The sequence below is a fragment of the Grus americana genome, chromosome 4 (genome assembly GCF_028858705.1).
Source record: "Grus americana isolate bGruAme1 chromosome 4, bGruAme1.mat, whole genome shotgun sequence".
Taxonomy (NCBI): Eukaryota; Metazoa; Chordata; class Aves; order Gruiformes; family Gruidae; genus Grus; species Grus americana.
Genome location: NC_072855.1, coordinates 55,137,583 through 55,153,302, shown reverse-complemented (window position 1 = coordinate 55,153,302; position 15,720 = coordinate 55,137,583). Strand labels below are relative to the sequence as shown.

Below are 15,720 nucleotides of genomic sequence, written 5' to 3'. Positions count from 1 at the left end.
GAAATGTTTCACTTTGAATTTGTAAATGTAAAAATTCTTTTTTTATAATGCTACAGTTCAAAATAAGGCTACCTTGACAAAGGACTCCAAACTTCTGAACTTCCCTCCTCTTACAAAATGAAGCTTTACTGATAAGAATGTGTAGTGTCTCTTTGCTTTTTTAAAAAACTTTTGCAATTCTGGAAGAAAAAAAAAAAAAAAAAGACCTGTATGTTTTCCAGAAGATGACTCTTCTGGTAAAGGTTATTTGAGCAATGTGACAACGTGAGCAGTACTTGTCTTCACGGTGGATACTGTTCTCTTTTAAGAAAGTTTATTACTTCCTATCTCTATGCACACCTGTCTTGGGTACTTTGAGTCATGACCCACAGCTGCTATATAGGCTGGCTCAGCTCTCCAGGCACTAGCTCACTTCATACTGTAGCCCAGAAGCTACTGGATTTGTAAATTAGAAGCCTGTTTACCAACTGAAAACTAGAGACACCTCTAGGCCAAAACTTTAGATTCAAAACAATTTAAGCTTTGATGCTAGAAATATGATCTAGGTAGTCTTGACCTTTCACTAACTAGGTGGGGACAGATAATATTTCTAAAGTGTCAGTGGAATTTTATTAAGCTCAGTTTTCTATTGAACAGCTATAAACTGAAGATAATTTCATCTGCTTATCTCCATTAAAAAGAACTCTTATTCTTGTGGTAGAAGATCCTTAAATATCTCAATATATTAGTACTTCAAAATGTAGATAGTGAAGATTTTAATCCGATTATTCTATTTTAGAGATTTTGTTTTTAAAGATACTTGCTTAAATAATATTTACTCCTAAGTAGCAAATGGATCACATTTCTTATCAGAAACAGGCTATTTTACAGTTTCACAGAGAGAAAGCTAATGAACTGGCTAGTGGAGAGTTGTAGAACAAGTAATACCTCTTGCTGGGTGAAATCTATTGCATAATGTTAACCTTTTGCATGAGACAAGCTTCTCAGGATAGTAAACAATATAAAAATGGTTCCTATAGCAAAGCCTCAGAAAAGAAGCAAGTTAGGATTGATTTACTATAGCAATGCCATTATACCTCTCATATTTTGAGGTCCATATCATGCCCCTAGCACTTGTAATTCACTGTTAAACTATTAAAATCACAGAGTCAAACTCTTTCGTAAAACTTGAGATCTTTTGCCTTTGAATGTTTTACTGTACCAATAAGAGGTATTTTGGCCAATGTGCCTTAAAGGAAAGATTCCTTTTAAGTCTGTAATTTCAGAAAATTTTCTACTATGATATATAAGGATATGTTTCCAGTGCCATTCTATGAACACAAGCTTTCAAAAATGTGTCAAGATCTGCAGATGGATGAGGTTTTTTTTTATCTTAAGATTTTTAAGCCAAACAATATTTTTTTATTTGGCTTCTATTGTTTTCAGTCTTTGCAGTACCCTTTGACTGCGTTCCTAGAGCTCTGATCCCTGAATTCCCTTTCAGTATGTGCAAGAGCATGGAATTGAGGAGAACTGCAAGATTCCTGAGCTGGCGATATGAAAACCGAGTATCTATCTTAGCATGCTACTAATCTGTAATTTATTTGACTATGAGACTCTGGAAGTTAAAATATAGTGGCCGTGAGTGTTTGAGTCTGCCTGGCCAAGTTAAAAATGAACAAATAGAGCTGCTGTGAATTCACTTACTACAGTGAAGAGAATGAATTACGGAAAATACTTAAAAAAAGGTGTCGGTCCAATATTTTTACATATCTACCTAGATACTTCCCCTAGAAATACCCATTGCTATATGTCATTTCATTCAAGGACGTTTAGTTACAGGATATCACTTTTTAATCCTATTTTAAATAGTTAATCCAACGAAGAGTTGAGAGGAAAAGGGTAGAAATGTTAATACAAGGGATGGGTGTGTCTATTTTACCTGCCAAATGACAGAATTATAATCTGACTGCTGTTTTCAAATATTTATTTCAAATGGTTTGAATGACAATAAACAGAGAGGGTGGTTGTGATTTTGAGATAAATAACACATATGATTACAAGTCATGCTAGCTTTGATGTAATTAGCTACAGCTTCACTGAATTTCCTAAGAAAACCCACTTCAGAGATGATTTGGCCCTTTAGAAGATCCGAGAAGCTAAATATGTGTTATCTTGCCCACTGCCAGTCACCAGCTGGTGCGCTGGCACCTTGTGGTGGTTTAAATGTGACAGTAACATTGCACGGGTGTAAGAGAAGCAGGAAAAAATACCAACACAATAGTGAATCAGGACCATGAAGTACTGTTGGGACATACTTGGTTTACAGTGTACAAACAGATTGTTCTTTCAGTTTGAGAAAGAGAATTTGGCTCTGTTAGTATTTGGCTAAGCTTTATCAGACTTGACATGAACAAAGATCAGGCTTTGTGATTGGGTCTGTACATCACAAGAATGTACACAAAATCTGGAGTAGTACTTCGTGCTGTATATACAGTTTGAAAGGTACGTGACCTACTGTTAGTATGGCCTTCTAGCTCTTGTAGTCTCTTTCGGTAATGCTCAGTTTTAAAACTTTTTTTTTTCCTTTTAAACTAGAGCAGTATGAATGATCGCTCCTTGAGGATAAATTTTGGCTGTGTCTCAGAAATAGAGCAGGATTTTCATTCTGCAGAGGATTGGCAACAGAGAATAATTCTTAATGGAATTATTCAGGAATTCCTTGAACTTTTTAGCATTATGCAAATATGGGCCTAAAAACTAATGCAAATGTAAGTTTGTTTAATTACACTAATTTAAATAATCCTTTATATTTCTTTTACTGATTAAAAAGGAACTCTTAAAATAATTAATTTTAAGATTAACCCTTTGGCCCTGCACAACAGAGCACTGACAAATCTTTTTGATGCAACCAGCAACTTGTTTTGATTTACCTGTTTTAACCAGTTTGCAGTTGTTTCCAATTTATCTCCTGGACATAAGGCACTTGTCAAAAATAGACTTCTTTAAATTTCACAATACCTTCAATAATCAACTGTTACTAGAGCTGTGTTTAGAAGTAAACACACTGAAGAAGAACGTATAGGAGGTGCCATACTGACTGACATTGCTGCTGCCTAAAGAAGAATGTTGTGATTCCCTTAGCAGCAAAGGAAATCTTGTGTTGCTTTCTCAGGAAGAGACCCAAAATACACACGTAAATGGAGAAGTGGGTATGGTGCAGCATCGTCAAGCCATGGCTGGTGGTATAACCAGCACAGATGGAGGCTGTCATTTGGAACAACCTGCAACTAAATTGTGCTGGGGCTGCTTTAGCATGAGGGAAGCATGAAAGTGTCTTAGCTATTCAGGCTCTAATTCAGAAAGAGTAACATTTAGGTTTTCCCATAGTAGAATTTATATGATTGTAGTGCTCTGCAGTTTTTTTGTTTTGTTCTTCCCCCCCCCGCCCCCCAGTATAGCGGGTTATGCTGCTGGCACTTTTTTTCTGCTAGATGCTTTGTCAATTGTGGTATGGAAGTTGTTTGTGAAGAATTTATCCAAACAAGTTTCACTGCTTGTGAAGTATCTTTAACCAAGCCTCCTTCATAGTGCTGTTACCCAGGCCACTTGGCAAACACAGTGCAAAATTCTGGTTTTAGAAAATTTGGAATCGGGGACAGTGTCTCAGCTCATGTAATTCCGCACAGTTCCACAGAGGTCTAAATGAGAATCTGTTTAAAAATTACATCATTTAAAAAATATGCTAGCTCTGCCTACTACAGGGCTATATAAGAAATTTTGTAATGGGCAGTTACAGAATAACTTGTTAATAGTGCAAATCTCTCCTGAGCTGGAGCCACTATTACATGGCTGCTGTCCTGGAACATGGGGATTTTTATCTAAACCACCTGAGTCACAGCCCCCAAGAATATACCTGTGACCAGTCACAATTTTGTGTTTGTTAAAAATGATGTGTGAAATCACATGCTTTTTTGTGTGTGTTAAAACTTCCTAAAAAGGTAGACACAAATCTGTCTCTCAACCTGTGTGAGGGAGGGGGCCTGAGAGCAGCGAGTTGCCTAACGGGTTGCCAACCGAACGGGTCATTCCAAGGTCCAGGTGCCTCGACCGGGGAGATACTGTTGGTGAGGTGTGTACGGCAGGGCCGTACGTGCCTGTGCACCTGGCCTGGGCCTGGACCTTGGCCTCGACTATCGACTATCGTGGGTCACGGCAGGTGGGCGCGGGATCTGCCTCTAGGGCCAGGCGTGGGGAGAGGGTACGTGCTGCATGGCAGGTAGGGGAAGGCGGGCAGGCCGAGCTCAGCAGGCGTACACGTGGGAACAGCTCTTGGGGCAGTTCAGGAAAGACTGCGTCCATGGACGCGTCTGATGGTTGTGTGGCCCCTGGGCCAGGGCTGGCAGCAGCGAGGAATTTTGTAGCTTCCTCCTTTGCCCGCGTGTGGGGCCATCTCCGGACAGCTCCGTGCCACCCTTCTGTCGTGACAGAGGGTTACGGGGAGGCCCTGCGGGGTTAGGCTGACGCTCGGGAAGCAGCCCGACACCGCGGCGGGGACCGAAAAGCGGGACTGCCCTCCCCCGCTTCCGGGGGGGGCTCCCGCAGCGGCAGGGGGCTGGCCGCGGGGGAGCGGCGCCCGCCGCATGCGGAGGCGTGGGGGCATCGCCACGGTGCTGCTCGCCCGCCCCTTCTCTCCATTACGCCCCGGGGAGGGGCCGAGCTGGGCGGGCACCGCTCCCGCCCCGCGGAGCCCCGGGCGCGTGGGCAGAGGCGGTGGCGGCGCGAGGGCAGTTCGGAGGGGTTGCGCCGTGCTGCGCGCTCAGCAACACTTGCCGCTTCTCGCGGGGCTGGAGATGCTCACACGCGCAGCGGCGGCGCAGGGCGCCCCGACCGCGGTGACCTTCGCCGACGATGTGTTGCGCGTCTTCGGGGCCAACCACAGCCTCTCGGCTGGACAGGTCTCCGCGCTGCTGCACCAGCTGGGCGCCGCGCCGGCCCTGAGCGCCGTGCTGCCGCTGACCCACCTGCACCACAACCAGGTACCGCGGGGGCAGCGGAAGCCGGGTTTGTCCGGGTGCCGCTTTGGCTCCGCGGCGACGGTGAGGGCTGGGCTGGAAACGCAGGTCCAGGAACAAGGGCGCCGAATGGGGTGGGCAGCTCCGTAGTTTCTTAAATCTCGTCGGCGTCGTGTTTCCTCACGTTGAAGTGGGGAGGGAGGGAGCAAAGGTCTTTTGGGGCGCTGGGCCGGGGTTTTGGGAAAAGGTACTGGTGTGCTGGTGAGACCAGCTTGTGGCAGGGGAGAAACTGCCATCCATCAGTGAGCTGCTCTACCTCTTCATTGCTCAGCTGTTAAACTGGCACTTTTCCTGGGTAAATAGCATTAGGACAACAGCAAAAAGTGTATGAGAATCAGCTGGTGTTTCCCTCTGAGAGTTATATAAGCAAATCTTTGGGACTTGTTAAAATACAATTGTCATGTGATAGTACAAACTTGATTGTAGACACGTCTACTTGTGTAAAGAAACTTCTTCAGAAATTTTCACATCTTTCATCTAAGTTGAGTGCAAAAATGTACACCCATCAATTCATCTACTAAAAATTGTTTACAATTGTTTTATTTACTGACTAAATATTATTGGAATACTACTTTTTATAGAATAGACTATTTCAGTTGGAAGGGACCTACAGAGATCATCTAGTCCAACTGCCTGACCTATTCAGGGCTGGCCAAAAGTTAAAGCATGTTGCTAAGGGTATTGTCCAAATGCCTCTTAAACACTGACAGGCTTGGGGCACTGACCTCCTCTCTAGGAAGCCTGTTCCAGTGTCTGACCACCCTCTCAGTAAGGAAATGCTTCTTCATGTCCAGTCTAAACCTCCCCCAGTGCACCTTTGAACCACAAAAATATTTTATTCTGTTTAGTGTCTCCATACAAAATTCAGACTTCATTGCTACTTTTAAAGTCTGTGAAATTTCATATCTCTCTAGTGTCCTAGAGTGAGTTTGTTTCCTTCAAGGGGAATCTTGAGGCTAGTGGAGATTTCCTTATGTTCAAGAATCAGGGACGTGAGGTCAGTCACAAAAATGAAAAGAAAGCAGGGATGACTGTTTGCTCTGGTTTGGCTCAACTCCTTGAGAAACAGAAGAGGCATGGTTCTAGGGACCTTGAGAATTTTTTTTTTTACATTTGGAGTAGTAGCTCTTTTGCTTGTTCTGTGAAGGAGACAAACCTTGGATAAGCTCCCTTTGTTTCAGAAAGAGTGCAATCGTGATTTATTTCCCCTTACCAAAGTTTAATTGGGACTTAATGCCGCTAAAATCAATGTAGTATTCAATCTAAGCATGGCAGTGTTTGCTAGAGTCACTGCTTTCAAATCTCACAAATTGAACACTGTTCCAACACAGTGTGTTAAAAACATAAACATTCCCAGCCACACAGGCTAAATACAAGTTTGCAGTGTTGAATATGGCTATGAAAAGGAGCTTTATTTAAAAGGACATAGAAATGAGTAGATTCTTCAGTCCACCAGGTTTTCCCTCTGCAAAAGCACGTAGCCCTCGTACACAGGCTTTGGCACAGGCTACAGAGGAAAAAAAAAAAAGTAATGCTCTTTCTTATTACTGTAAATGCATGTTCTTCATAAGTCATTTAAGGTTTAACTAAAACAAATTTTTTTACAGGTCTATTCTAGTTGTGTTCATTTTGAATACTATCTAGGATACCATACTGAAATGTGTATACTCTTTTGCTGAGTTGCTTGTATTCTTTTTTAAAATTGGCCTTACGGCTGCTCCATCAGCTAGTACCATTTAAGCAAGTGTATTTTACCTCCTAGCTTTTGATCCCTAATAGATGTTAAGTATATCAATGACTTTGGGCAGGTGGTGTATGCAAATGCATACCAAGTAAATCATACGTGATCATTTTCAAACACTGTGACTCTTTGTGCTTACAAGTTGATAATTTAGAGAATCTACTGGTTATGACAGAAGACATAAAATGGCCTAATCTAACTTTGTGTGTTGGAAGGCATCAGAGGCTTAAGCTCTACTGATTTTCTATGGAGGAAAGTAAATACCTCTGGGGAGTGATTCAGGTCTTTCTTGGGCAGGCGGAATCCATTCAGGCTGCATAAATACATGGCTATAGGAGGAAACAAGGTTTATCTTAGACTTCCAGTTCTTAACTTAAGTGTCCAGAGCTAGTAGGATGACTCCCAGGCCTTTCTTCCAATCAAGATAACACACCCCTGCTCTATCAGAGAGTCTCTCACCCAAGCCTGAAGTAATTTTTAGTGGAGAGCTGATCTGTAAGGCACAGGTGATACAGCACTTCAAAAACTAGTAGGAAGGAACAGTTTCTCTTAGTTTTATCCCAGTATTAGTGTTTAGTTTTAATGTTTTGTTCATAACAATTTTGGTAAGCCTATTAATCTCATAAGAGAAGATCCACCAGAAGCTGATCCATTCTCTAAAGATTGAGATAGTTTGGATGTGTAAGCTGGAAGTAGATAGATGCTTGATTTCAGTCTTCCTTTGATACCAGGTTGACTTGAAAAGATAATTGAGAAGAAAAAAATATTTAATTTGTTGATGATGGTGTTGAATGTATACTCATGTAGGCATTTATGGTAACTTCTGTCCTATGACGTCCATGAAAATGCTATTTTTTTTTTTTGTAAAACACAAAAAAGAAAACTTTTTTTTAGTACTATGTTGGAATTTTTGATTGAACTGTCTCCATTTCCTTATGCTTTTGGTCTCTTTTTTCTTTCATTGTGCACTTTTATAATTCTTTTTATTTTGTGTTTATATTTCCTTTGTTCTTCAATTTTTCTGTTATCACCTTTCCTTAATATATAAGCTAAAACTTCCTGTCTGAGAAATAAGTATTAACTGAGCAAACTCAAATACTGGTCACTGCTGCTTCTTTACATTTTACTATGGAATTCTAACACATTTTAGTCCTTCTAATACAGATAAAATTAACAATTACAGTATAATAGATGATGGCATGTTTACTCACTCTGTATTTTACATTATTAGCAAGATGTAAAACCATGAAACTATACTTGATCTTCTGTCATTGGCTATCATGCTACAATAAGCACGTACATGTACGTGCTGGAGGATTAAATTACATGCTCAAAAGTTTTGGTCAAAAAATACGTGGAAGATAAATCGGCATTGGGCAGAAAACTTGCTAACATCGCCTTTAGTTTGTGCTTTGACTTGAATCAGTAGGTGCTAAAATCATGCTCCAGTTTCCTTCTTTGACTTTTCTAAATCTGTATTTATGCCAGTCTATATGTTATGCCTGAATACTGTGTCTTAATATAATGCATTTTTATTTTTAAACAAAACATTTGGACAAAATAAAGTTAAAATCTTTATTAATATTCACAAGAAGATATAATTAATTTTCACCTCAAGATGAGTCAAAACCCAGTAACTTTGGTGTTTCAGATAGACTAGAACCAGACTAGTATCTGCTTTGCTTTTGGTTTTTTTTTTTTGTTTGGGTTTTTTTGGGTTTTTTTTTTTTTTTTTTTTGGGGGGGGTGGTTTTTTTTTTGGTAGTGTTTCACTAGTTACAACTTGTGTTTTTTCAAAGAAAGGGGAATGGCCTGACAGAGTGTGGCTTATGGTCTTGATCCAAAACCATGATCTGATGATGTCTGGCCAGTGAGAAGATAAATAGACCTTCCAAAGGTCTTATTTCTACAATGTTTTCAGTGAATTTCAGCATTCATGGACAGTACAGCTCCTGGCATGAATAGCTGCCTCGAACGTGTCGGGGTGCGTGTGTGTGAAATCCCTAAAGCACACAAGTACATTCAAGCAGCTTCATCTGGTTTGACTCCTTCTCATGGAGTGCTGCTTATTGAAGGCATGGTCATCTCCTAGCATCCAGTTCTTACCTGTGCTGAGTGACAAAAAAATGTCACCACATCAGTGTTAGAGGCTTTAATTTGTTACAAGTAAGTTGAGGAAGACATAGTCATATGTCTCTCTTTTGCCTTATCCAGACTCAGGCTGAGTTAAAAAAACAAAAACAAATGCTGGTCAGAGAGATACTCGCTGCATTCTTTCTTTGCTGTTGGTACTGTGTGACCCACTGCTTAGCCCTGGTGTGGACTAGGCTAGTATTTAATCTGGAAACATCTAGAAACTGCACTCCGGGTTGCTGTTGGGTATCTTACTACTTCACATGTGGAATGCTACAGATAAAACAAAGGTAGAGCAAAGATAAGAACATGACAGAAGATCAGAAAAGGAACTGAAGCATTTACAAGATGGTTGGTACTGTAGCAATTTTTGTTAATTTTCCAGTTAGAGGTCCTCTCTGCATTATTGTTGTCTGAGTAATTATCCCATCCTTTCCTTCAAAGGATGTGGTGAGCTGGCATCTGCTTTTCATTTATAAAGGTACTGGTGTAAAGAGATTCTAGGTAGTTGGGCATCACTTTATTTCATTTACCATCTTAAAAAAAAAATTCCCGTATTGGTCAATCATTTTTGGGAGAGCCTTACCAGGAGAAAAGTAAACATCTATTTGAATAACCCAGTTGATGGTTTAATTTTTTTGAAGTCTGAATGCTTTGAAATTGTGTAAATTCTACTGATTTAAGTCCTCTCTAATTTTGATGAAAGCATTTTTAAAATTATTTTTTAACCATTCAGGGACGTGATCGGTTACGTCATATCTTTTTTGCAATTGTTTATTAAACACTGGGTGACAGTCACATTACAGCCAGTCCCCTCACCTAATTGCTGTGACAAGGCTTACTGAATAGCAGGGGACAGACATGACTGTAGACTTGGTCAACCAGGACGTCATTCTGAACCCCCTGTTCCATGAGGCTAAACTTCCTTTCTGCTGAGATCACCCATCTGTCTTACAAAATAAATAGCTTATATTTTTACAGCAGCGTGTCTGTCTTAATGTATTTATCCTCCAAAGATAAATGCAGAGTTTTGCACTTCGCAAACATGAGTTACTCCAATCCAAGGCTTCTAATAGATTTAATCTTTTAATTAATCCTTTAATTGTGCCAGTGAACTCACGCAAGCTGGCTTTTTAGCTCTTGGATGTATGTAGGAGTTTACTGAGAGGATGAGGTGACTTATAACAATGAATCATTTATAGGAATCATTATCCTCTGGGATCGTCCCTGATCAAAATAATAATAGTAATTAAATAAAATGCTGTTTCTTATCCTCACATAAAAGAGCTCTTGTCTGATGGTATTTCTCACTTACTTGTTTGTATGTAGCCAAAGTTACAAGTCTCGAGTTTATGAATTCATGCTGTGTCTGATTTATTTTCTCTCCATAATCTCCATAATAATTTCTACCTACAACATAATTCGGATTTTTGTGAACTAGTATTAATACTAATATATTAGTATTTTAAAATAACTATTAATGCATATTATATTTCCAGGAACGAGATAGTTAAAGATGATTTCTCTTAGAGATAGTTATGTTATGAATTCTTAGCTCCTATTGGCTTGTTTTTCTAAGGGCTTTTCACTGTAGACTTGCAGACATGGCTCTCCGAGCCACTAATGCAAGAAACACCATATAGGAACTATGCCTATAGACCACAACTATCCTCTCTTTGTTTCACACTGGACACATTAGCTATGTATTTTACATTATTCTGTAATGCAGAGTTAACGGTAAAATGATTAGGCACATAGTTTAGAAAGCTCCAGAGATTCATGTGTTGGGCTGTTAAAGACTGTGTCTTCAGTGATAATTTCTCTGTGTACTACTTCCATTGAGATTAAATGGAGCAACATGCTTAAAAAAATTAATTCTGTTATCAAGCTATATTTCTTTTATATGTGACACTTGGACATTAGCATTGACATAACAAGTTGAAAGTATATGCACATTGCTTGCATATATTTGAGTTGTCAAGGTTTCATGGCCTTAAAACAATTTATACTTGTGTTTAGGTTCAAGCTAGACTGGGTTGTTAAAGAGGAAGGACAGAAACATCCTGGATGTAATTTAGCTGGAGTCACTTGAATTGGCCTGCATGTTCTCTTCCTCCAAACTAAATCAGAAATAGTCACATTCAAATGATGTGTGCATGCCTTTCACTTTTTGGACAGTATTAGAAGCGTAAGCAGATCTGCTGAAGTAAATGACTTGCAGTTGCTTTGGCTTATCTCTAGAAGGAAATTGCTTTATAAAGAATAATCTTGAATTATTGGAGAAGTGCTGTGGAATCAAAGGCTAGCAAAATTGAAAAGAGCAGGGAGTGACCATTTGTTTTTATTTTGCTAAGGCTTCCAGTGTTCTACTTCTGCAGCCACACTGAGATTTGCTACAGGGAGGGTCATGCTGTAACTTGGTATCTCATATAGAAGGAAAACATTTGACTTTTTTTTGTCTTGAGACTTAACCTCGATATCTGTTTGTTGTACAGCAATAAGCCAAATCGCTTTTGTTTACACTCAAAAAAGAACACTCTTTCCTTATTGATCATTGTAGGAAATAATGAATGTAAATAAATGGAAAGTGTTAGATGGAAGACTTCAGTCATATAAAGTATTTAATATAAAAATACTCAATTTTTCTGCAGATATATATTTTAAGATATTTGTCTTTTGGTTGGAAATAACAAACAGAGCAACCAGCCCTGTCCCTGCCCTGGTTTAGCACTGCTAAACATTTATCCTTGAGCCATTAGATACTGTTATGTCCTGAGCTGAAATCAAAGTGAAGATCCCAAGTAAGAGCATACCTCATTGGATTACAGGATGGTTTTACAAAACAATGTTTGCTGTTAACAATTATTGCTATAAAATGAATGAAACATGTTGAGTGCTGCTAATGTTTAGACTATTTTTAAACAGCTAATTTGGGGAGACAAATAAGAAACGTTGTAAAGTAGAAGCGGTCACTTACATGAATAAGCAGTCACTGAATTGGCAATCATTTTCTGACATACTCTGTCACTGAGATTTTAACTGTATCTGGTTTGCTCTTAAATTTAATTATTTTGTAATTACATGAAATTTTAATTACTTTGAAGCTATTTTTCCAAATATATTGTAAAGTTTAACTGTTCTGTTTCGTACAGCATAAGATTTGCAAATGTCTATTTAAAACATGTTTCATTGATTTATGATTTATTTTACTTAAAATACTTCGAATCATTTGTGCTTCGCATTAAGCAATCACAGTGTTTTCATGCACAGTGTACAAACACTGTGTACACTTCCTTGAAAATGCATTACAGTTGTAATTCTTGGGTTTCTCAGTGTATGACTTACTTTTTGGCTTTGTGTTAATATATTAAGTTGGCAAAATCTCTTTTTGTTCCAGTGCTTGACTGGTGAGGAAATTTTTAATTTGCATGGGATACCGAACAACAGTCACGTATCAAATTCAAGCTTCTCTTCAATATGTCCTGCTGTTTTGCAACAGCTAATTTTTCACCCATGTGATCATCAGGAAAACTTTGTGGATACATCTAAACCACATTCTTTACAAGGTTAGTTAATATTAATTGCATTAATACTGGGGCTGGAGTGGGGTTTTCTTAGGAGAATAGTAAGCACTTATCTATACATAAGAGGAGTGTCTTGTTCAGGAGCATGTAGTTGAAAAGTGGGAACATAAAATTAAAATGCTGTTTCAGGTCAGCGGACTATCTAAACAAATATCCTATCTCTTAACAGTGATCTATACAAAATGTTTTAGATAAAGGTGAAAGAACGAGTAGGTAGTTATGGAATGATTTGCCCATTAAAGGAACAGTCTTTCTGATCTGTTTTATTTGGATGATGGTTTGTGCCCTGAAGCATAAAGACTTTCGCTAATAGCTGGTTAATAGGAGAGAAGATGGGAGTACAGAAGGGAAGTCTGTGCAGGTGATTTGCAGTGAGAAATCAGACTTAGTGGGATGTGCATGTATCAAGGCAACTCAAGGTAAAATTATTAGGGAACTGCATTCGAATGGAATTATTTGCAGGTGGGAGTCTTGACATCGGGGGAGCTAGTGACCGTTTTACTGAGGAAAAATACTCATACTCTTTCCAAGCTGACTCCTGCTTTCATGTCATCTTCTGTGCTGCTCCCTCCACGTGGAACATCACCACATGGCTGAGCAGCCTTAATCTTCCTTCCTCCTATTTTTCTCACTATTATTTCTGTATTTATTGTGCACAGAACTGTAAGTGCAATAAAAAATGTAGGACAGGGAAGATCCCGCTGGTTAATGAAGTCACTTGTTGCACTGATAAGGATCAAATATGTAATGGCCTATTTATTTGACTCAGTATTCCAAATAAATTTATTGTTCTAAGGGAGTCAGCTGAATTAAAGTTAAAAGTTAGGATGTTGGATGAGTAGGTGCCTAATGGCAGTATTTATGAGCAGAGATACAGCAGTGTTTTTCATAACTTTTGAAATATTACTATTCATAACATTCTGATTAATATAAGTGATGACATTTATTAAGTATTATAGATCCTTCATAAAACTTAACTGTGTCAGTGAATAATTAGAATTATATTTGATCAATCACTGAAACCATGGCATCAATTTACCATGGTTGTTCTAGATTGCTTATACCATATGGGGGCATGTATTGTCAAGAAGTCTATAATATCTGCACCGGAGGGTAGGATCTGTCTTTTTGTTTGTTTGTTCGTTTTTGTTTTGTTTTGTTTTGTTTGGGGCCATTTAAGAAGGTTGTAGGTGGAAAGCTTGACCCGTAGTTAACCTCTGAAGCTATTTAGACCATCCCTCTTGTTTTTCTTTATCCTGCCAGCTCAGAAGCAATGTCCAGTAGCCAGATAAGTAAGGCAGCATTCTTCCTGCCCCTCCCTTGGCTGCAGCGCAAGAAATCTGCAAGGCCCATGGTTAGGGTATCTTAAAACCCCAAGTGTATCAGGCTGTGACACATAGCGGTACCTGTTTTGAAGGGAGATTCACAGAAAGGCACAGTGCCAAATGCAGGTGTTGATTTATGCACATCCCCACCCCATCACAAAATGAATCTGTATTGTGGCACCATTGAGACCAGCTGATTTCAGTTCCTGCCCATGAAGGAAAATCCTGTATGTATGTTTCCAGCTGTGCTTATGTGAATTTTCTGCTCAGGGACTCCTACGCACTTAGCAATATTCTGTCTTCCAAAATCCGAACAGACAAGATATGCAGAAGAAATAAGTACAATAATCTTTACAGGGCAGCTACTTGCAATAAAAAAAAGTGCTGCCCAAGTAGAGTAAAAGTTAAAAGGCAGCATATAGCATGTCATTTTTCTTTGGGGTTTATATATCTTATATCTGACCTTGCTGACCTTAGGGGAACATTCATGACCTTCCCTTTCTTGCTTCTCTGAAAGGTAATAGGGAGGTGTATAGAGCTGCATGAAATAGCTGGAAATGCCCAGTGGCATTCCTTCTGTACAAGGAGAGCAGGTTCTGTGCTCTCTGCTTGGCTTCTTCAAAAAGGTATTCGTACCCTTATTTCCTCTTCATCCCATGAGAGGCCAAGGAAGAACCTGAGCCTGTCTCAGGAAGGCCCAGAGACATCGTCCCCACTTCACATAAGGAACCATGCTGAGCAATGGCATTCTAAGAAGGGCATCTTACTTGCACTCTTGCTGTTTTATTTTTTGGATCTCTTGTGGCTTTGGGTATCTTGGCTGTCTCTTTGTTGGGGTCACAGTTCTAGAGACAGAAAGAATAACGGTAGCTGGCAAAAGCTTACTGCGCCACCAGTCTCAGGGGAGAGTGTGCGTCCTAAGCAGAATGCTCCACTCTGATATGTAAAGTCAGACTAGCCAGCTTTCTGAGATGCATGGACTCATGAAAAGCTTAGTGTGGATGGAGTCCGATTGATTAAAACCAATTTTAAGACAGCAGTGCATACATGATATTGTGTAATACAGTCCATAATGCAGGAACTTCGGCAACATTGGTTGTCTTGGATTTTCATCACTTTATTTCCGCCCCCCCCCCGCCCCAATTTGTGGTATTTTTCTTGAAGTACCAGTTCCTATAATTGTGTAATTATGGGATAATTCTTTTCTTTTTTTTTTTTTTTTTTTTTCTAATTACTCTTCAGGTCTTTCTGAAGTCAAAGAAAATCTGGCCACAAGGCCCAGGAGAATGTATAAGAAAGATCTTTATTTCTTTAAAAATTTTGTTAGTTTAAACTAGTCCCTGTACTACTGAGGCTCATTGCAGGATCTGCGGCATGCCTAGGATGGATAATGCTTAATTTATTCTTTCATTGTCTGAGGTTATTTGATAGCATATTTTAATTCTTCCTTATTCTTCCACTTTGGGTAAGTCAGAAACAATATATATATATATATATGTAAAATCCCAAGTTATTTGAGCCATCCGGATCTGGGACAGAATTTAAAAAGTAAAACCACATCTATCTTCTGGCACCCCTAATCTCTGGAAAAATCAGGAAGAAGAAAGGCTTTTCCTTTTCCTTTTTTTTTTTTTTTTTTTGTGACAAAAGGGGATACTACATATCAGTGAATTAGAATATGTCCCTACTTGTGAGCAGAGGTCCTTTAGTATGTTATGAGACATCTCCCATTGCATTAAGCACACAAAGTGGTGACAGTTGTATCATTTATAACATGTACTTCAAGTTAAGTGTCCCAGTATGTTTTGGTGTTCTGAACAAAGAATACCAGCATGGAAGTTAGACCATTCGTTAGTGAAGCATATAGTTCTGTAAGAACTTTTC

At 39.3% G+C, this 15,720-nt stretch overlaps 1 protein-coding gene across 4 annotated transcripts in view; it reads left to right on the top strand.

Annotated features, from left to right (window-relative positions):
• SLC39A8 (solute carrier family 39 member 8) overlaps positions 1–15,720 on the top strand; it is a 66,994-nt gene that overhangs the window by 37,023 nt on the left and 14,251 nt on the right. For 2 of the 4 annotated variants that reach the window (XM_054825660.1, XM_054825661.1), the window contains exon 2: positions 12,325–12,493. In XM_054825660.1, the coding sequence (XP_054681635.1) occupies positions 12,325–12,493 (169 nt within the window). Of the gene's footprint in view, positions 1–4,689; positions 5,019–12,324; positions 12,494–15,720 lie in introns of those variants that run through there. The other 2 variants (XR_008577159.1, XM_054825659.1) reach the window with 2 other exon arrangements.